At 40.7% G+C, this 22,665-nt stretch overlaps 1 protein-coding gene across 1 annotated transcript; it reads left to right on the top strand.

Annotated features, from left to right (window-relative positions):
• The first annotated feature begins 2,243 nt into the window (after window positions 1–2,243).
• LOC118370722 (F-actin-capping protein subunit alpha-2) lies at window positions 2,244–21,139 on the top strand. Its single transcript, XM_035755811.2, has 10 exons — window positions 2,244–2,381; window positions 10,280–10,343; window positions 14,328–14,379; window positions 14,549–14,612; window positions 18,516–18,722; window positions 18,834–18,913; window positions 19,458–19,536; window positions 19,629–19,700; window positions 19,838–19,900; window positions 20,133–21,139. Exons 1-10 carry the CDS (start codon window positions 2,343–2,345, stop codon window positions 20,271–20,273), a joined length of 861 nt encoding a protein of 286 aa, XP_035611704.1. The 5' UTR covers window positions 2,244–2,342; the 3' UTR covers window positions 20,274–21,139.
• Window positions 21,140–22,665: the final 1,526 nt, after the last annotated feature.

Below are 22,665 nucleotides of genomic sequence, written 5' to 3'. Positions count from 1 at the left end.
GTTATGAGGGGAAAGGGACCAATTATTAGGGTGAGGCACATGGGCTTCTAACGACTTGCTACACAACATACACTTAGTATTACTTTCTTAGCTACAGTATACATGTCTCCATGGCATATTACATATTACATCATTTATGGACTCACTTGAAAAGGAAGGTGATGCAGCAGTCCTTCTTGTGGGCATACAAGTTTTACATTCTCTGGATTTATGGTGCTTTCAAGACAACTGGAAAATCAGAAAAAAACAAGATTGAATCATGATGTCAGTGATCTTCAGGTCGGAGCTCTAGAAAGACGCCTGAGTTCCCGACATGGAATTCCGAGTTGGATGACCGTTCAAAACGTATTTTCCCAGTCGGAGCTAGTTTTTTTCTGAGTTCCCAGTTGTCTTGAACTCACTGAAGTCTGAGATTTCCCAGTTCTGAGTTTCCAGGTGTTTTGAACGTGGCAGAAGTCATGCTGGATTGACAGCATGGCCAATGTATTCAACCTTTTCTGGCCCATGTTGTTGCATTTGAATGTTTATTTTTTAAGCTTGGAAAAGGGACCCTTAAACCCGGACCACACACCCTCTCCACTGAAAATCAGGCTATTGATTGCTTTGTAACTCTTGCAGATAGCCACTGATTCCTTCCAAATCCCTCATGGTTGAATTTGCGATTTCCAAATTGTTATGTCCAATGAGCACTGATACGTTTGATCAATATTTTCTCTTCATATGACAAGGATTGAAAAGATTTGCCAGTAGATTGTCAACTTGATTCATGATGACTGCTAGCTAAGATTTAGAAAGTACTGTAAGATATTGAAAGTACTGTAAATCTATCACAGAACTCAAGGGGCTTGAATTTTCAAGCTCTCCCTGTAGATTTTGTGGTGATGTAGTGTCCCCATGAGTGACAGAACACTGAGCCAATCGCGGAGCTCTGTATTTTCCGCTTGCTGCCCCAGCACCACAGAAAGCGCTGATCTAGGCTGATACACCTGCATTTTTGGAGGCTTCTTACTCAAGAAAGCAAAAAATAAACAATGTTTGTATGTGGCTTTATTAACTAAAATTATTTTATAAAATTACATTGTTTGCAAACTGATATGTGACATGTATTAATGCCACAATATCTAGATGTTTTTATTATATATATTTTTTTGCTAAACTGGTGGGGCTCAAAATAAAGGGTCGCCACTGAATATACTGTGCAAAAAATATAAACGCAAAATGTAGTGTTGGTCCCATGTTTCATGAGTTGAAATAAAAGATCCCAGAAATGTTCCATATGCACAAAAAGCATATTTCTCTCATATTTTGTGCACAAATTTGTTTACATCCCTGTTAGTGAGCATTTCTCCTTTGCCAAGCTAATCCACTCATCTGACAGGTGTGGCATATCAAGAAGCAGATTAAACAGCACGATCATTACACAAATGCACCTTGTGTTGGGGACAATAAAAGGCCACTAAAATAACCTGACTTCAGTGGGCAAATGCTCACGTTCAATGGCCACCGGCACACTGGAGAAGTGTGCTCTTGGGATGCGCTGGATCAATGTGTAAAACAGCTCCTCCAGTACCTGCCAATATCCAGCAACATCGCACAGCCATTGAAGAGGAGTGGGACAACATTCCACAGGTCACAATCAACAGCCTGATCAACTCTATGCAAAGGAGATGTGTCGTGATGCATGAGGTTTTCTGATCCACTCCTCTACTTTAAAAAAAAATGTTTTTAAAGGTGTCTGTGACCAACAGATACGCATCTGTATTACCAATCATGTGAAATCCATAATTTATGGCCTAATGCGTTTATTTAAATTGACTGATTTTCTTATAAGAACTGAATCTCAGTATAATCGTGGCAATTGTTGCATTCATTTTTTGTTCAGTGTCCCTAGCTAAATATATAGCAATACACAACAACAACACTTATAAAAGTACAACACAATTTACAGCTGTCATTTGAATGCCATTTAGGTTTTCCAAACCTTTCAAAGCCATGGGCTGGCTGTATGTTCAAAACACTTAACAAAGGGAGGACTACACTGCTTATGAATAACAATTAATCCCTGATTGGTGAAGCGACATACAGTTTTTAATTGGCCTGCACACCAATCAAAAGCAACTAATATTGTCGCGTTCCTTTACTAGTCGGAATTAAGAAACTCTGATATTTCCGACTTGCAAACTGGTTGTAGATATACCCGTGCCGCGTTCAAAAATTCATCAGTCGGAAATGTCCGAGTTTCCTAGTTCTGACTAGGATATGAATGTGGCATTTGTTGCCGAATCCTCCCATTTGATGACGTCAGATGTGGCTTCTACAAGCTGGTGGTGCCGGAAGAAAAGATGGCGGATCATGAAGAGCAGTTATCTGATGAGGAGAAGGTAAGATGTCATTTTTTTAGCATCTCTTGATTGGATGACATATGATATCGTGTAGGTATGTGTGCGTTTATTAAAAATATGAATCTACTGTGCATAAACAGACCGCGATTTCTCGCTCTGCTAGTCTATATTTTTAGCTCGGCAGTCTCTGCCCAACTTCCGCTCCTTTGCGAACCTCAAATGGAGACTCCTTGTACGGTCCTATCTCTGAAATAGGAACCATGCAGCGTATAACAAATAAACTAACGCGAACATCTCACCCCCCCCCCTCTCTAATCGTGAATCTTGTAACCAATGCCGTGCTGTAATTTGTGTTTCTTTATCGCTTTGTGTGATCGTGTCTCAACTTCTCACGAATGAGCAGATAACGTTTAATCAAGTCACCACCTCGAGCTCTACACGCCCTGTTCGTGTTCATATACTAATCATGTGCAATTTACTGCTGTTTGTCTGTGACGGATATGACTATTGTTGAATCTCGGATTTAAATATTGCTAAACCAAGCTGGCTAGCATGATATCATTGTCACTAGAAAGCTAGCTAAACTGAGATGACAACAGTATCTATCGCGGGTTGGCTGTACATTCTCATTTCCTTAAAAGGAATAGCAGTAAATTAACCACTGCACAAGAAATTACTTCAGATCAATGTTCAACATTATTCATCTTCAACTAGTTTGTCCACAACATCTTAACGTCAGAAGTTTATTAGGATTTTGACAGGGCATCGTCCAATGGGTGTGGCTCCCTCTTCCCCATCAGTCACAGACATTAGCTAATCATGCTAGCACGTTAATTATTGTGGGTTGAGTGTAAGGACTGAGCCACCATATGTCGCCGAGATGTAACATAACATTCACCCCCACCCGGCCCAGTAAACCACAACTTCAAGTCGAGCTGGCTTCACTCATGATATCCCCACACATATTTTAGCTAGCTAACGTTAGCTACAGTGCATCACTGTTGTCAGGTAGTACGAATACAACACAAGTAATGGTATTTAGGCCATGTATTTTGCATTCAAGTCTTCTCATGCTAGGGAAACTCTTTCAGCAGCCTACCGGCTGTTCTAGTGTCTCAATTGAATTTATCTAAAGACCGTGCCTTCAGAAAGTATTCATACCACTTGACATATTCAACATTTTGTTGTTACAGCCTGAATTCAAAATGGGTTAAATAGATGTTATTTCACCCTTCTACACACAATACCCCATAATGACAAAGTTGATACATGTAGTTAATTTTCCATGCATTTAAAAAAAACATAAATATCTAATTCATGTATTCAGACCCCTGAGTCAATTTTTGTAGAAGGACCTTTTGCAGCGATTACAGCTGTGAGTCTTTCTTTAAACATTGTCAAATTGGTTGTTGATCATTGCTTGATTGCTTTTCAGGTCTTGCCATATATTTTCAAGTAGGTTTATGTCAAAACTGTAACTCGGCCACTCAGGAACATTCACTGTCTTGATAAGCGACTCCAGTGTAGACTTCCAGTGTAAGGTGGCAAGTAGCCTAGTGGTTAGAGCGTTGGGCCATTCATGTTAAACACTATTGCACACAGGGTCCATGCAACTTATGTGATTTGTAAAGCACATTTTAAAAAAAATGTTTAGGCTTGCCATAAAAGGGGATGAATACTTATTGTCTCAAGACAATTCATTCTTACATTTTTTTTTTTAACAAACAAAAAAATCTAGTTCTACTTTGACATTATGTGGTATTGTAGATAGACCAGTGAACAATGTAAATTAATCCATTTAAATTCAGGCTGTAATGCAACGAAATGTGTAAATAGTGAAGGTGTGTGAATACTTTCTAAAGGTACTGTGTCTGTGGAGCTAATGATGCATTAATGTGTGTTTTGACACTTGCCTTGTCTCGTTATCTCACATCCCGTGACAGCCAGCTCGCTGTCAGGAAACAGCTGCCATGGGTGTAGATGCAAAAGTCATAAACAAGTCCCTTTTTTAAATAACCAAATGGACCAACAAGTTATTTGTGAGACCTTATATTTGCTGCTCGGGACTGATCTTTATCTCTTGGGGTGGATTACTTTCCTAACCATTAACTGTGATATTTAGGGAAGACAGAGTTGCCCCTCTGGGTTTTAGTGAACATTTGAAAAAACAAAGTCTACATTTTTAAATGATTTAGGAAGGAAGAGTCAACACCATAGTCATCAAGCCATTTTTTCCCCTTTAAGTGCCCTTACGGTGCAGGCCTGCCAGCTTCCTTGTTACGCAGGGCCGCGCATCAGAGGAGATTGGCATTAGATTGTTTGCGCTCCACTTAAGAGATGCTGCTGGACGTATCGTATCCTACCTCTGTTTCTTAGCACTGCCAGATGTGAAGTTGCGTACATGTCATCTTTTAAAATGCTAGTCTGTGTTGATATACCCAAGTGAGGGTTGAACTTGCTCAAAGTGCCAGAGCGTACCATGCAAAAGTCTTAGCTAGAGACAATGCAGTGGTTTGTCTTTCAGAGCCCAGCAATTGCAACAATGTGGCCTAGCCTAATGGCATAGAAGGCTTTCCAGAGTAGCCTACTGAATGTAGTAGACCTATGTACGCCTAGCTCATTGAGTGGGCTCGAAGATGGCCTATAGATGGGTTCATATGGAAGGTTAAGTGCCGCCTCAGAGCCAGTAGCAATCGAGCTTGCAAACTACAGATATAACTGCCCAGCCCCAGCGCTGTCTCTCTGGTGTCGCTCTCAAATACCTACTTGACCACTGTATCGACAACATCCGTTGAAATTGCAGAGCGCGAAATTCAAAATAAATTATTAGAAATATTTAACTTTCATACAATCACAAGTGCAATACACCAAAATACAGCTTAACTTCTTGTTAATCCAGACACCGTGTCAAATTTCAAAAAGGCTTTACGGCGAAAGCAAACCATGCTATTATCTGAGGACAGCACCCCATCAAACAAACACATGACAATCATAATTCAACCTGCCAGGCGCGACACAAAAGTCAGAAATAACGATATAATTCATGCCTTACCTTTGAAGATCTTCTTCTGTTGGCACTCCAATATGTCCCATTAACATCACAAATGGTCCTTTTTGTTAATGAATTCCATCGTTATATCCCCAAATGTCCATTTATTTGGCACGTTTGATTCAGAAAAACACCGGTTCCAACTCGCCCAACATGACTACCATTTATCTAATAAATTACCTGTAATCTTGGTCCAAACATTTCAAACAACTTTCCTAATCCATCTTTAGGTATTTTAAAACGTAAATAACCAATCAAATTTAAGACGGAATACACTGGGTTCAATTGCGGCTAAAATTAAAGTGGAGCGAGCTTCAGGTAACGCACCCCAAACGAGTACACTAGGCTGGACCCTCGTTCTGAATAGCCATACTTCTTCATTTCTCTAAAGAGAAACATCAACCAATTTCTAAAGACTGTTGACATTTAGTGGAAGCCTTAGGAACTGCAACCAAGTGCCACAGAAATCTAGGCTCCCATAGAAAACCAATTGAAAATACAGTGAACTCAAAAAAAAAAAAAAAATCCTGGATGCTTTGTCCTCGGGGTTTCGCCTGCCAAATAAGTTATGTTATACTCACAGACATTATTTTAACAGTTTTAGAAACTTTAAAGTGTTTTCTATCCAAATCTACCAATTATATGCATATCCCAGCAGGCAGTTTACTTTGGGCACACTTTTCATCCGGATGTGAAAATACTGCCCCTATCCCAAACCGGTTATTAACTATAATGAAGCCTAGACCTACCTGGCAGAATATCATTTGCCTCGATCCAGTGGTCTTTTATTTGGGAAATTCTGCAATCACATGAGTGCTATAGAAACACCACCAACCAAACAATACAAACTCATTTTAAAATGTCTTAGATTTTTTCCCAGATCTCAAGTGGTCTCCTGTTGTGGTTTAAGCATTATTGTGAACTTAGAACATGACATTTTGTTGTTTTTCTATTAAAAGTTTGAAAAATAAAACATTTTTATAGGGCCCTAAAACAGCAATAACATTCAGTTGAAACAAGAATGAACTACCCTAATTCTGAATTTGTTTAGGCGTTGGGTAGTAAGTAGTATTGGTAAGGGAAACACTATCTGCATTTGTCAAACTAACCGTAACAAGGGCTAGAATGTCACTGGTCTCAAGTTCTTCAAAGATGAAGATTTGTGGAAGAGTGACTATAAACAGCTCAATGGTAGACGTGTGTTTGTCCTTTGCCCCATTTTATTTTAGAGGTTCTGGTCCAGTTACTTCCAGGGACATTATGGGGATGATTATCTTCTTTATTTGTGGCTATTCTTCTCATCGCCTCAATGGTTGTGACAGAACAGAAGCTGCTACCCATGTACTGTTTTTCTAGTTGTACTGTGCTCAAGGTGCCAATTCATGTATCACAAATATGGGGATGGATGGAGAGGTTCCAGGATGGAGGATTTAGCCCCCTGGAGTACACATCTATAGGATGCCTGCAGGCCAGATAGACCCCTTCCTCCTCCCTCATGGTTTAGAGTTCTGGAGTGTTCTGATAAGAAGTGTGATTCTGGGATTAGGGATGGTGTTCTAGAGCTGTGTGTTTTGGAATAACAGATGCTCCTGAGAGTGTGAATGTGGGGAAACCGAAACACATCATCACTGGAGGACAGAGAACACAGAGAGCATCTGGTGACTGTCTGCCCAGGAGCTTACAAACACTAGGCTCCTGCAGGGGGTCTCTCTGTGTGTGTACGCATGCATGGCTTTGTGAATGTGTTAGGCTATCGTCTAGGCCAAAGTGTGTTTTATAAGATTATAGCGAATAGGGTGGGTGTCTAATTCCATGGCCAAATTTGAAACAAGATGATTTAAGTCCTTTGTTGGGTGTAAAAAAAAAGTGTAAAAAAAACAAATCCTCCTTGGAGCCGGTCTGTTATCAGTGTTCCTTTGAAATGACCTCATTGTGTGTGGGTGTGATCCAAACCTAGCGTCACAAGATCATGTATTTAATTCTGTGGACACGACAGCTCCAGCTCTCACACCAAACAGCCAGTTAGTCAGACACAGCAGCATCTCTAATAAAGGACGTGGCAAAAATCTCTAAAGTTTGCCACCATCAGTGTTTGTATTTAGACAATCTGTTGTGATGAATTATTTTTCTCTGACGCCAAGTGATTTCAGTTAAATGTCGACTACTAGATTGTCATGAGGAAGTAGGCGTTTACTAAACATACTAAGTATCCAAGTAATGGTTGGTCCTTTCCTCACTTCTCGCTTCTACTGATGTTACTGCTGGTTAGACAGTAGCACTCGATGAAACACGACCACTTCACTTACCCTTGGTATTATCATTAGCTGTCAGATTTAAAGTGAGTGTCACAAGTCACAAAAAATTTCCTTCAGAGGCTGTCTCAGGCTAGCCCTACTGAGGTGACACCGGTGCCCTTGTCCCAGGCTACATCTGTCACTGTCAGGTCAGCTGGCTAACTTCTAGCTTTCCTCTCTTCAGTCTCACCTAGTCTGACTCCTTGATCTTCACTATGGTGGGGTGCAAAAAGACCCTCAAAGCAACCTGGTGATGATCACAGCATGCCTCTTACCACTTCTCACTTCAGTAAATCACTTTCAATTCAATAAAGTTGTGATTGAATTTGGAGGTTAATGTGGAAGAACAGTTTGTTTGCTCTGTCTGAACAATACCTGCATTATCTCCTGTTATGACGCACACTATGTTAAAGAATAAAGATGGCCAAGTGATAATGATATTATTATGGGCCAGTGATTACACTGAATTGATAGTCATTTATTGAGCCTTTTTTTAACCAGGAAGTCAGCTGGTGAAACAGATGCATCATGGACCATGGTTTAGTAACTAACTACTGACATGGTTTAAATTGGTTTCTTGAGAATCACCCCAATAGTCCTAATTTAAGTGCATCATGCCTTTTTATTCACGCCCAACAGACGTCTTGTGTTAGTGTCACTACATCAATGTTAACACAGTGCATTGGTAGGGTAATGCTATAATGGGGTCGAATAAGGGTAGGCCTAATGTTTTTTTAAAGACTCAATTCTCTTACAATATAGACCTGACGAAGATTAGCAGTGAAATAAAAAGGCACAGCATCTCACGATGCTAGGCTATAAGAGCAGTGTTGAGTGTACATGTAGCTGAGGAACGCTCAACTCTGTTATATCGAGGCAGAGTTGAGTATTGTTAACTGGTCGTGTGAATTACTAACGACAACTTATTATTTTATTTATTTTTTAACTTTTTGACTAGCCATGTCAGTTAAGAAGATTCTTATTTACAATGATGGCCTAGGAACAATGGGTTAACTTCCCTGTTCAGGGGCAGAACAACAGATTTTTAAATGTTAAAATGCTTACGTTTACCTATGTTTGTCCTGTACAACCACGGTTCTTCCGCAGGGTGCTGAAATTCATACTATTTAATAAACTTTTGAATACAACCGAATATTTCCTAATTTGTGCCAATTGAATCTGTTTACGTAGCACATCAAGGCAGCTAAGTTACGTCTCCAGTTGAGCAACACCAATTAGGAAAAAGTCAGTTGTATTCTAAGTTTTGTTAAAATAATGAATTTCAGCACCCTGCGGAAGAACCGCAGTGGTAAAGGTAAGTATTTCCAGAATGTAACATTTTACCAGTATTGACTGATGGTGGTGACTCCATGTTGTTGCTCGCAAATCGCGTGACCAGTTATCAGTACGGCCAGTTATCAACTCTGCAACGATGTAAGAGTATGGAGTCGAGTGGTCCTCAGCTAGTTTAAACTGAGCATAGCAGATAACACTGCAGCGCGACTACTTTCAATGAACGTATGTTTACGTTGCTCTGAAGCATAATAAGGGAGGCCTGATCCAAATGGCTCCATTTTTAGCAATGAACACTTTATTTTATTTTTCCCCAGAGCAAGGCCAGCAGCAACGAAGACACACAAGAATCCCAGAGCACCTCTCTTGCTTTCACCCTATCATCACTCATTAGTGAGAATCAATCTGCAGCCGCACACTTTCCCAGCCTGTCAGTCCAGGGGAGGTGGGGAACAGGGATGATAGACTAGCCAAACCCTACCCCTAGCAGAGAGAGGGAGGGGTGCACTTCACTACTAGGCTCCTCAGCACATTTTCATGCCCTTATATGGTCATGAGCCACCAGGGGAGGGAGGGGCTGCCTGCCCCACGCTGTCAGTTTCACATGTGACCTCCAAAGAGGAAATGTGGTGCAGCAGGGGACAGACAGACAGTTATGTTATGAAGAGAGGACAACTCTGGGTGCATGATGGCTGAGAAGTGAGAATTGTGGTTGTAAACGCACTATTTGTCCTTTCGTTGGGCTTAGCAACAGACAATACAGTCCTCATTAGATGGGGTTAGAGGGGTTGCTTGTGTGTTTCGCACTTCCCCTTATTGACAAGGTTTTTAATAACTGATTAACGTAGTCATGGAAAGAGGGGATCCTCTGACTGAAACCAAAGCCAAATTGCAATAAATGGATAAATACATCTACCTGATATGTCTATTGTTGTGACATCAAAGAAATGACTTTAAACAACAAACAGATTTGATTTAATTTACCTTGGAAATCATTGCAAATGCAATAGAACAGCAGTGTATGCATAACATTTTAGTATGTATATATAGGGAATAGGGTGCCATTTTTATGGCACATATTTATGTTTTTATTAACTGATGCAGTCATTCCAATGCATCTTAAATCAAAAAAAAAAATTGATAGATGAGTGTGCTGAAATGGCAGTGGGCTGGATTCTAACCAGGCACTTTTTCTCTCATTTATTTTTACCACGATGCTCCTCTGTTTCATAAACAACAATAACAAATAAGCCGGTGATGCGGATGTCAGCTTTTAAAGTGTCTGTCTTGCTGTTTTGTAGGTACGCATAGCAGCAAACTTTGTCATCCACGCCCCACCGGGAGAGTTCAACGAAGTTTTCAATGGTGAGAGTTTGTCTGTGTGTGGGGGGGTTTATGTGTGTGTGTCTGTCTATCGCCCAAAGTCAGGATACTGGTCTGAGCGCCACAACTCCCAATTTACCTGCTGTAACGCCACAGTTATAACTGGAAGAGCATCCAGTCACAGCATCCTGATGAGCGTGTCACTTGACACCGATAACCCTTCGCATCTCGAAACCACACACTGCAGAACAGACTTCTCTCTCTGTATCTCAATATTTCTGTCTCACACCCACATGCACTGTCTAGTTTTCTACTAGCCTGTTGCGGGGCATTTCTGAGCGGGAGAGACTGAGTCGCTGGCCCATAATCCCCATCAGACCATGCACTATGCTCCTAACATAATGAATGATTGAATGAATGAATGACAGTCATCACAAAGGCCAGACTGAGGATGTTTCTACCGTACTCCACACTCCATGCCCGAGTGCATTCTCCCAGGACGTCCTCACAATAACGTACTCCAGAGAACGAGAGTGTGGAGAACGCATAAAACGTTACATTTGAGAAAGCACTTCCCCTACTGTAGTACCTCATGCTGCACCTCCCCCTACTGTAGTACCTCATGCTGCACCTCCCCCTACTGTAGTACCTCATGCTGCACCTCCCCCTACTGTAGTACCTCATGCTGCACCTCCCCCTACTGTAGTACCTCATGCTGCACCTCCCCCTACTGTAGTACCTCATGCTGCACCTCCCCCTACTGTAGTACCTCATGCTGCACCTCCCCCTACTGTAGTACCTCATGCTGCACCTCCCCCTACTGTAGTACCTCATGCTGCACACCCCCTACTGTAGTACCTCATGCTGCACCTCCCCATTCACTGATCCTTCTTCCAGCCAGGAAAATGGCAACAATTGACGAAACCAGATATACTCAATGCAAACGTTTTACATAATTATTAGTTAGATATATGTGTATTGTAATACTCTAGCTAGCCAGCAATTTATACAGGCAAAAATGACCTAAAACTAATGTTATGCAAGGTAGATGTACATTTTTCGTTTGTAGTTACCAATTCTTCGTGGCGATCTGGCTACCTAACAGTAGTATCTAGCCAGTAAGCCCCTTTGACTGCGATCAGGTAAACATGCCAAAATTAACACCGTATATTTATTAACGTACCAAGATAAAATATTGTAGTCTTGCAACATATGAGATGTGAATAGGCAACATTTCATTCTGAAGTCGGAGGGTATTTTAACTTCGCTTCAGTTCAAATTTTAATACATTTAGTGTAATATTTCTTAGCATACTTTCAGATCTATGCTTCAATATGTACAAACGGGAGTACGCATTCAAAGTGCTTCGCATACTTTGATATAGACAATTTGCATGCTTGGAGCATGGTAATATGCATTTTGAGAAACATCCTGACTCTCTGGGTCAGTAGGGCAGCCCTGCCTTGGGGCCTCAGCCCAGTGCGTATGATCACAAACGGGCCGACCGTAGAGGACCAAAACCAGGGACTATTTAGCACATTGGTTGTGTGAGTGTGTACTCCTGCCCACATCCATGATTAGCTTTGTCACCTCTGAGTGCCTCCATTTCACAGCCCAACACACACACACACACACACACACACACACACACACACACACACACACACACACACACACACACACACACACACAGAGTGTCAACACTTCCCCTTTCATCTCTTTGAATTCACAGCCCTTCACAGCCCTTTACAGTGTGTGAACTTGCCATGGCTGGTTTAGCTTCATCCTAGGGCTCTCAATTTAAATTGAACCTTTATGGGATCGGTGTCCCTAAACCGGGACAGTTGTTGCTCAATATGCGATAATGTGACTAGGAAACATCGTATACAACAGCCAACTTTTCGGGACATAGACATGTCTTTACATGGGCAGAAAGCTCAGATTAACAAGAATTTAACTGTAGTGTCCAACTTACAGTAGCTATGACTGACAAAAAAGACCATGCTATGTTTGAGGATCGTGCACAACAACAAAATGCATCACGGCAATGCTATTACCGTAGCATTTTGGTATATACTCTATAGTTATGTACTTGAATGTATAAATTGAACTATTTAGCACATTTGGGTAAACTCCTGGCAGGCTTGATTGCAAAATATTGTGTAGTAATTCTTACTGGATCAGTCTGAAACATTGCACACATGCTGCCATCTTGTGGACAAAATCAAAGTTATACCTAGGCTCCTATCTTAATGTGTATGGCCTTTCTCTTGCATTTCAAAGATGATGGTGGAAAAAATATATATAAAAAAGTAAATGCAAAGAAAAAAACATGTTCTTTTACCAGATCTAGTGTGTGTTATTCTCCTACATTCACATTTCCACAAACTTCAAAGTGTTTCCTTTCAAATGGTATCAAGAATATGCATATCCTTGTTGCAGGTCCTGAGCTACAGGCAGTTAGATTTGGGTATGTAATTTCAGGCGACAATTGAAAAAAAGTGTCCGATCCTTAATGGGCTTTATTGGCATGGGGAAACATGTTTACATTGCCAAAGCAAGTGAAATGGATAATAAACAAAAGTGAAATAAAAAAATAACAAGAAACATTACTCACGAAGTATCAAAACAATGAAGACATTTCAAATGTCATATTGTGTGTGTGCAGTGTTGTAACGATGTACAAAAGGGAAAATAACACAAATATGGATTGTATTTACAATGGTGTTTGTTCTTCACTGGTTGCCCTTGTGGCAACAGGTCACATCTTGCTGCTGTGATGGCACACTGTGGTATTTCACCCAATAGATATGGGAGTTTATCAAATTTGATTTTTTTTCAAGTTCTTTGTGGGTCTGTGTAATCTGAGGGAAATATGTGTCTCTCTGGTTATACATTTGGCAGAAGGTTAGGAAGTGCAGCTCATTTTGTGGGCAGTGTGTACATAAATCAAATCAAATTTATTTACATAGCCCTTCGTACATCAGCTGATATCTCAAAGTGCTGTACAGAAACCCAGCCTAAAACCCCAAACAGCAAGCAATGCAGGTGTAGAAGCACGGTGCCTAGGAAAAACTCCCTAGAAAGGCCAAAACCTAGGAAGAAACCTAGAGGGGAACCAGGCTATGTGGGGTGGCCAGTCCTCTTCTGGCTGTGCCGGGTGGAGATTATAACAGAACATGGCCAAGATGTTCAAATGTTCATAAATGACCTGCATGGTCCAATAAATAAGGCAGAACAGTTGAAACTGGAGCAGCAGCATGGCCAGGTGGACTGGGGACAGCAAGGAGTCATCATGTCAGGTAGTCCTGAGACCTGGTCCTAGGGATTAGGTCCTCCGAGAGAGGAGGAAGAAAGAAAGAGAGAATTAGAGAGAGCACACTTAAATTCACACAGGACACCGAATAGGACAGGAGTAGTACTCCAGATATAACAAACCGACCCTAGCCCCCTGACACAAACTACTGCAGCATAAATACTGGAGGCTGAGACATAGCAAGACCTGGCTCTCGAGAAGACAGGCTGTCAGTCTCTCGCTCTTTTGGTCTCTCTCTATTCAATATAAAGGGCCTCATTGGCATGGGAAACATATGTTTACATTGCCAAAGCAAATGGAATATACAATTAACAAAAGGGAAACATTAGTAAACATTACTCGTTCTCTCTCCCTCTCTCTCAGGGGCTTTATTGTCATGGGAACATGTATACATTGCCAAAGCAAGTGAAATAAACAGTCAAAGTGAACAGTAAACATTTCACTCAACATTTAAAAAAATAAAACATTCAAATGGTGTTATTGGCTATATACAGTGTTGTGCTAATAGTTGATGTATGAAAGGGAAAATATATTGTATTTACAATGGGGTTTGTGCTCCACTGGTTGCCCTTCTGTCTATGAGTTTTGTCTCCATGATAGCCCTGTGACTGGAATGTTTATGTATGATGGAGAGGGATGTGATTTGATGTGAATCCTCCTGTGTGCTGTAGGTTTCTGAACTCTGACGTGTGGTTCTGTACTTCCCACAGATGTACGATTGCTGCTCAACAATGACAATCTGCTCAGGGAAGGTGCAGCACAGTAAGTGATGAAATATAGACCCGTGGTCTGCTCACATCCAAACTATCAACAGAATGAGTACATTATTAACCAACTAGAAATATCTCTTTGAAAGAGGTCTTTGTTTCTCCAGGAAGTCATTCATTATTGGCACTGATTAAACCTTGTACCTGTTTGTCTGTTTCTTTAGTGCTTTTGCACAGTACAACGTGGACCAGTTTACCCCGGTGAAAATAGAGAGATATGACGAACAGGTAGGACTACAGTGAAAGAAGACATTCATGTTTTTCATCAGCTTTCACAATTCACAGCCTTTATCCAGTTAAAGCCTATAGATGCTAGTGACTCCAAACCTAGTATCATTAGAAACAAGCCACAATGGGGATTAACAGCTCTAGTCATGGATTCTGAGAATAACTACATAAAGGAATGAAGCCTAGTGCCTTCAGACTTACCTTAGGGATCATGTTTTATTCAATGGACTGAATATTAGCCTTGTTGCATATTGATTGTATTATGTTTTTATACACAAACAATAATTCCTCTTCTAGTACTATGGTGGTACTATTCCAGATTAGTGTGGTTGTGGTGTTGCCGAGGTAACACAACGATACATCAATAAATGTTCTGCTTAGCACACACTAGAATGCGTATCAGGAATATAGTGCATTCGGATAGTATTCAGACCCCTTTTTCAACAGTTATGATATGTTAGCCTTATTCTAAAATTAATTAGTTTTTATTTCACTTATTACAAATAAAACAAATCATATTTACCTAAGTATTCAGACCCTTTACTCAGTACTTTGCCACAGCGATTACAGCTTCAAGTCTTGGGTATGACGCTACAAGCTTGGCACACCGGTATTTGGGCAGTTTCTCCCATTCTTCTCTGCAGATCCTCTCAAGCTCTGTCAAGTTGGATGGGGAGCGTTGCTGCACAGCTATTTTCAGGTCTCTCCAGAGATGTTCGATCGGGCTCTGGCTGGGCCCCTCAAGGACATTCTGAGACTTGTCCCAAAGCCACTACTATGTTGTCTTGGCTGTGTGCTGTCTTAACTCTCCTGTGGAGATCTGAAGGATCAGGTTACTGTGGATCCGCTCTACAGCGTGCGCTCTCCTGTGGAGATCTGAAGGATCAGGTTATTGTGGATCCGCTCTACAGCGTGCTCTCTCCTGTGGAGATCTGAAGGATCAGGTTACTGTGGATCCGCTCTACAGCGTTCTCTCTCCTGTGGAGATCTGAAGGATCAGGTTACTGTGGATCCGCTCTACAGCGTGCTCTCTCCCGTAGAGGGGGAGAGCGGGAAGTCTGCTGTTTTTTATGGCGGTCGTAAAATACTGCCTCTGTGCTCTGTAGTGTTCGAGATTGGAATGTAAACTGTGGGACACGGAGAAACACTTGGACATCAAAAGGTTGGATAATTAAACAACATTTATATTTTCAAGAATGTGCGTGGTCCGTGGACATTTAAGGGACAGGCATGACGAGTGTTTCAGTTGGTGATCTCATGAAGGACAGGAAACACTCATCACTGTGTCTTTGATTGTGTACACCTAATTATGGGGTATGTGATTTTAAACAAACTATTTGTGAAAAGATGTCATGTGATGTTAACCTAAATGAGAAAATATGGGTTTTCATATAGTTAACCAAATCAGTGGCCACGCCCACGTGAGCATTGACATTACATCGGCGTCATGGAACGCCCCTTTTCCCAGAAGTGCATAAAACCCACTTCCGACTAAATTTACATTAGACCAGAAAGCATGGAGCTGTGGCTACATGTTGAAATGGTTAAGAACTACAACTTTATAGGCTACGGAGACCAGACAGCGTGTAGCGTTGGCTACTCGGCTGGAAATGGTTAAACTCAGACTATCAATCACTACAGAATAAGATCCTAGATGTAGAATTACTGGTCTGCAGCTGGAAATGACGTAAGTCTATTACGAGAATACCGTCAACCGCGGAAGCATATATTCTATGTAACGACCATCTGTACGCCTGACGGATCCATTACAACAGACACTATCCAGAGCCGCTGAGAAAGCGACAACTACGGAAGACTATGTGATTTCTGGGGAAGTTAACCAGAGACTCTATGATGAACTGACTCTCCAGCAGACAGACCGGCGATTCCAACAGAGAAGACGACAACGACATACGGGCATAAATATATACATTGCAATTATGTTCAAATGAGTGGCCGTTCATGTGCAAAGGATTAGCATTTCAATGAATATAATTCTCAACTCTGTTTAGTGAATCCATTTAGCTTTTCCCACTTTTTATCTGTCCCCAGTCTACCAAGACGTCATTACGGTTTAGCGCAGTAGGGCCTTATCAATACATTGTGTTAGTAGCCAATAACTATATTGTTTGTTTATTTCTGTGATTTGTTTAGCTAGTTAATTATTTATATACTAAGCCAATTTGTGTATCGCTGATTCGTTATGGAAACTAGGGTTCATGCAGATATCCAAGGGTTTGCGACGTTCAGTAATGACAACTGATGAGGTAATAATACATTGATACAAGACTGTGCTCTATAAGATATGAAAATATGTGGAGAGTCGATTAGGGAAATAGACTCAACATTTTCCCATGGTGCCCCGACTTCCTAGTTAAAGTTTACATGATTAATTTAATCCCGTAATAATAAATACACATTGTTATTTTGTCATTCTGTCTTCACATTCAATGATAGTCAGACACTACAGTGCTTAGGATCATTGTCCTATTTTGAAGTTTCTTATGGTCTGAGAGTCCTTTAGGTGCCTTTTGGCAAACTCCAAGTGGGCTGTCATGTGCCTTTTTACTGAGGAGTGACTTCTGTTTGGTCACTCTACCATAAAGGCCTGATTTAGTGGAGTGCCGCAGAGATGGTTGGCCTTCTGGAAGATTCTCCAATCTCCACAGAGGAACCAGAGCTCTGCCAGAATGATCATCGGGTTCTTGATCACCTCCCTGACCAAGGCCCTTCTCCCCTGATTGCTCAGTTTGGATTGGCAGCCAGCTCTAGGAAGAGTCTTGGTGGTTCCAAACTTCTTCTGTTTAAGAATGATGGATGCCACTGTGTTCTTGGGGACCTTCAATGCTGCAGACATGTTTTGGTACCCTTCCCCAGATCTGTGCCTCGACACAATCCTATCTTGGAGCTCTACGGACAATTCCTTTGACCTCATGAGCCTGGATTTTGCTCTGACATGCACTGTCAACTGTGGGACCTTATATAGATAGGTGTGTGCCTTTCCAAATCATGTCCAATTAATTGAATTTACCATAGGTAGAAACATCTCAAGGATGATCAATGGTAACAGGATGCACCCGAGCTAAATACATAGGTATTTGTAGAAGGTGTGTGTGATTATTTTACGACCACCATTCAAAAGTTTGGGGTCACTTAGAAATGTCCTTGTTTTTGAAAGAAAATTACTTTTTCCATTAAATAACATTAAATTGATCAGAAATACAGTGTAGACATGGTTCATGTTGTGGCCATCACTCCTGTGTTCCAATGGCATGTTAGCTAATCCAAGTTGATCATTTTAAAAAGGCTAATTGATAATTAGAAACCCCTTTTTCAATTATGTTAGCACAGCTGAAAACTGTTGTCCTGATTTAAAGAAGAAATAAAACTGGTCTTCTTTAGACTACTTGAGTATCAGCACTTGTGGGTTCGAAATGATTAGCTAACACAACATGTCATTGGAGGAGTGATGGTTGCTGATAATGGGCCTTTGTACGCCTATGTAGATATTCCATACAAAATCTGTCGTTTCCAGCTACAATAGTCATTTATAACCATGTCTAAACTGTATTTCTGATCAATTTGAGATATTAATGGACAAAAAATGTGCTTTTCTTTCAAAAACAAGGACATTTCTAATTGACCCCAAACATTTGAACAGTAGTGTGTATGTATATTTTTATTGGGACCTTTATTGAGACCTGCTTTGTCATTGTGGTATTGTGTGTAGATTGAGGGATGAAAAATGATTGAATCTATTTTAGAATAAGGCTGTAACGTAACAAAATGTGGAAAAAGTCTAGGGGTCTGAATAATTTCTGCACTGTAGATCAGGAGAAAGGAGAGCACAACTCTTTCCTCTTCTTACCTTCCTACGGATCTCCCCTCTCAATCTCTCTCCAGGTCTTAATCACAGAGCATGGAGACCTGGGCAATGGGCGGGTCCTTGACCCTAAAAACAAGATCTCCTTTAAGTTTGACCACCTGAGGAAGGAGGCCAGTGACCCGCGGCCCCACGATGTGGATGGTGCCATGGAGGGCTGGAGGAGTGCTGTGGATGGTGCTGTCCGGGCCTACGTCAAGGAGCACTACCCCAGTGGAGTCTGCACCGTACGTCTGGGCTGCATAACACCCATCTTCTTGATCCTGCGCTGTTAAATTTGTCATTTTATCATGTAATGTGAATTAACTGAGTACACTGAGTGTCAAATCTCCCCTTAGATTTACGGCAAAACCATAGACGGACATCAAACCATCATTGTGTGTATCGAGTGCCATCAGTTTCAACCCAAAAACTTCTGGTATGTATGGACTTTATAATTTAAAGATGTGAGATGAATGAAGTATTTTAGATTTCTAGTCATGTAAATGGCTTCAAACTCCCTTCAGGCAGAATCTAAAAATGTTTTAGCCTGCAAACCTTCTATTGTCTGGTTTACACGCTAAACACTGTTCAAACACCATCTTAGCTTGCTTTTTTCACTACTTGGCTAACCAGTGCCTGTTGGTTTAGAGATGGTTGGCCTCCCGTTACCTTGTTGAGCCAGCCCCGATCAGGTTAATATAATTGAAATAGGTCTGTGCCAATCCTCTTTGCGGTGAGTTTTACTAAGCCTAAGGCTCCCTGAGTATAATGATCTTATAGCTTCTGTACAAGATCTGATACCTCTTAGGAAAGACTGTTGTGTAGTGGATAGAGTGGGAGAACACTCAACACACACTTACATTTACATTACATTTAAGTCATTTAGCAGACGCTCTTATCCAGAGCGACTTACAAATTGGTGCATTCACTTTAGAGAGCTTGTAGACATACTAAATACTTAATTTCTTCTCTTTGTAAAGGAACGGACGTTGGCGGTCAGAGTGGAAATTCACAATTGGCTCCTCCACCACTCAAGTGGCCGGCATCATGAAAATCCAGGTATGTGTGTGTGGGCGCATGGTTTTCGTGTAAGGTAATTGAGTTCCAGACCATTGCACACTAATAACACACCACTCTCGGTCTGGTTGTAGGTTCATTACTATGAAGACGGCAACGTTCAGTTGGTCAGCCACAAAGAGGTCCAGGAGTCGATGTCCATTTCTGTGAGTACATCACTACATGGAATACGTGATGAAAAACACACGTCAAAACATGTACATGCACGTTAGTATGTATGTTTGACAATCTATTTGAACCTCTTGATTCACTCTCTGATTTCCACTTGGATCCTCTTCACTAGAACGAAGCTGCAACTGCAAAGGAGTTCATTAAGATCATTGAGGCTGCAGAGAATGACTACCAGGTGTGTGAGATTGGGAAAGCTTTGATATGGACACGTGTGCCTAATAAAGTAGTTGTTATATTTATAACACATGATACTGAAGCATTATATTTTGTGACAAGTAATGTTGATGGCAAACTAGTGGCAAGTGTCTCTGGATACCATCACCGAGTGACCATTCCTGTCAATTGTGGTTCTTATTGTGACACGCAAAAGCCCAAATGAATTTCCCTCTCTTCTCTTACCCCGTCAGACTGCCATCAACGAGAATTACCAAACCATGTCGGACACCACTTTCAAAGCCTTGCGCCGCCAGCTTCCCGTGACGCGCACCAAGATTGACTGGAACAAGATCCTGAGCTACAAGATCGGCAAGGAGATGCAGAACGCTTAAAACAAACAAAACGGAAAACCCCAACATTGCATGACTGGATTGTTGTATCGTCTTTGTACAAATTAGGTTAATGGGGGGCAGAAAAGGTTTGGTCTCACAGAAGTCTACTTTTATGAATGCTTTTATACAGACACTGTTAAAAACATAATCTGTATAATACCTAGATGATACTCATGATATTATTGTTGGCAAAATAGGATGTGGAGGACGACGTGGAGCATAATACGTCTCAATGTATGTGTGCAATATTTATTAATATGGTGGTGAGCCCACACCTTTTCTTTTACCTAAAGAAAAACAATTCCAATTGTAATGATGAAACGATTATTTTTTTGAGGAGTATCACTGTAAAATATATTTAGAGTAGGACTTTATTGGCAAATACAGGATAAGATAATCCTCCACTGTACAACACGGTTACTGTCTCATACTGTAAAGAGTCCCTCAGTCGTGTTCAATTGCTCCTACTTTTATGACATCATAATGACATCTTTTGCACAAGCGGTTAGTCACCTTTGCCAATGTCTACCACTCAAGGTTCTTGTTACACTTCATATTGGTACTCTCCCCACGGTTTGCCTCGTACGTGAACATCTCAAGCTTGCGACCCTCCTGGCTAAACTGCAGTTTAACTCCCTGACTTCTGAACTGAATGTTCATTTAGCAAAAAAGGAGAAACTGATAACTTGACACGCTTAATTAACAAGTCTTTAATTGCTACTAAATGTGGATAATGTTGAATTTAAATTTACAATAAAAGGTAAAAGTATCACTTTCTCCCCCAGTGCTTATTTTTTTATTAAAACAGATCTGACTTATAACATGGCACATTGTAATATATACCTGTATTAAACATCCTTGTCTGATGGTTTGGTCATTTATTTCCTTGATTAATTGTAATTCGGTCAGGACTATGTTGCATTAAATTTCACATTTTCTATGTACTTACTAACTCCTACTTTGTACCAGTTTTTCTCTCTCTTTAATGGAGTTTGAGAATGGACACGTTCCAGGCTACCTACAATGCAGACGTGTTGCATAGATTATCAGATTCCTGCAATGGACATTGCTCGTCTGCCTGCCACGAGCAGACTTGTAATTGTGCGTGCAGGGTTAGTTGAACTCTTCATTGAGACAATGCTGAAACATCAATCCATGGGTGAGTCAGTGCCACATTTTAATTTGTGCCGAAATCAAACGCAGAAATGATATTACAAATTCAACAGGCCATGGTGTGAAATAGGCTTTTAGAAGTACCCCAATGGAAGTCGTAAAATAATTGCCTCCACGTTTCTATGGTCTGCTTGAATGAACCCCAAAAATTGTTATTTCTGGCTGTTTATCAAAGTCAGCTGGCTAACTCATTGAACCTACTTTGTAGTATACCCCTCTATAGATTTATTTAGTTCCACAAATGTGGAAGAAGTGTTTACCATTGTACTGTAAGATCCCTATCAATATGACTTGATAATCTGCTCAATGTGACCCTAAAGTATTCTGAACAAAAATATAAATGCAACAATTTTCACAGATCTTACTGAGTTAAAGTTCAAATGAGGAAATCAGTCAATTGAAATAAATTAATTAGGCCCTAAACAATGTATTTCACATGACTGGGAATACAGATATGCATCTGTTTGGTAAACAGATAACTTAAAGAAAATGGGCCTCACAATGGACCTCAGGATCTTGTCACGGTATTTCTGTGCATTCAAATTGCTATAGATAAAATGCAATTGTGTTCGTTGTCCGTAGCTTATGCAAGCCCATACCATAACCCCAACGCCACCATGAAGCACTCTTCACAACGTTGACATCAGTAGATTGCTCACCATACAAGTACTGCCTAATTCTCTAAAATGACGGAGGCGGTTTATGATAGAGAAATTAACATTACATTCTCTGGCAACAGTTCATGTGGATATTCCTGCAGTCAGCATGCCAGTTGCATGCTCTCTCAAAACTTGAGACATTTGTGGCGTTGTGTGACAAAACTGCACATTTTAGAGTGGCCTTTTATTGTCCACAGCACAAGATGCACCTTTGTAATGATGTTAAATCAGCTTCTTGATGTGTCACTCAGGAGTATGGATTATCTTGACAAAGGAGAAATGCTCACAATAACATGGATGTAAAAAAAAAAAAATTGTGCACCAAATTTGAGAGAAATAAGCTTTTTGTGCATATGGAACATTCAAGGGATTTTTTATTTCAGCTCATGAAACATGAGACTAACACTTTACCTGTTGCGTTTATATTTGTGCTCAGTGTAGGTAGCCTGGAATGTGGCCTCTGTGTAGGTTTTACACTTTAATTCAAACCCCTCGTTACATAAATGTGCACACGTTGACCACATGACAGAGTATATCAAAAACACTAGTAAATCAGTTTA

Source organism: Oncorhynchus keta, chromosome 17 (assembly GCF_023373465.1).
Source record: "Oncorhynchus keta strain PuntledgeMale-10-30-2019 chromosome 17, Oket_V2, whole genome shotgun sequence".
Classification (NCBI taxonomy): domain Eukaryota; kingdom Metazoa; phylum Chordata; class Actinopteri; order Salmoniformes; family Salmonidae; genus Oncorhynchus; species Oncorhynchus keta.
Note: the sequence above shows the minus strand (reverse complement) of the source record. Positions and strands in the feature narration are given on the sequence as shown.

What these genes read in the sequence shown, in the direction of transcription:
- LOC118370722 (XM_035755811.2), top strand. Translation starts at nt 2,343, where the DNA reads ATGGCGGATCATGAAGAGCAGTTATCTGATGAGGAGAAG. An exon ending in ACCCCAGTGGAGTCTGCACC is followed by an intron (nt 18,723 to 18,833) that starts GTACGTCTGGGC and finishes ATCTCCCCTTAG; the next exon opens with ATTTACGGCAAAACCATAGA. An exon ending in AGGAGTCGATGTCCATTTCT is followed by an intron (nt 19,701 to 19,837) that starts GTGAGTACATCA and finishes CCTCTTCACTAG; the next exon opens with AACGAAGCTGCAACTGCAAA.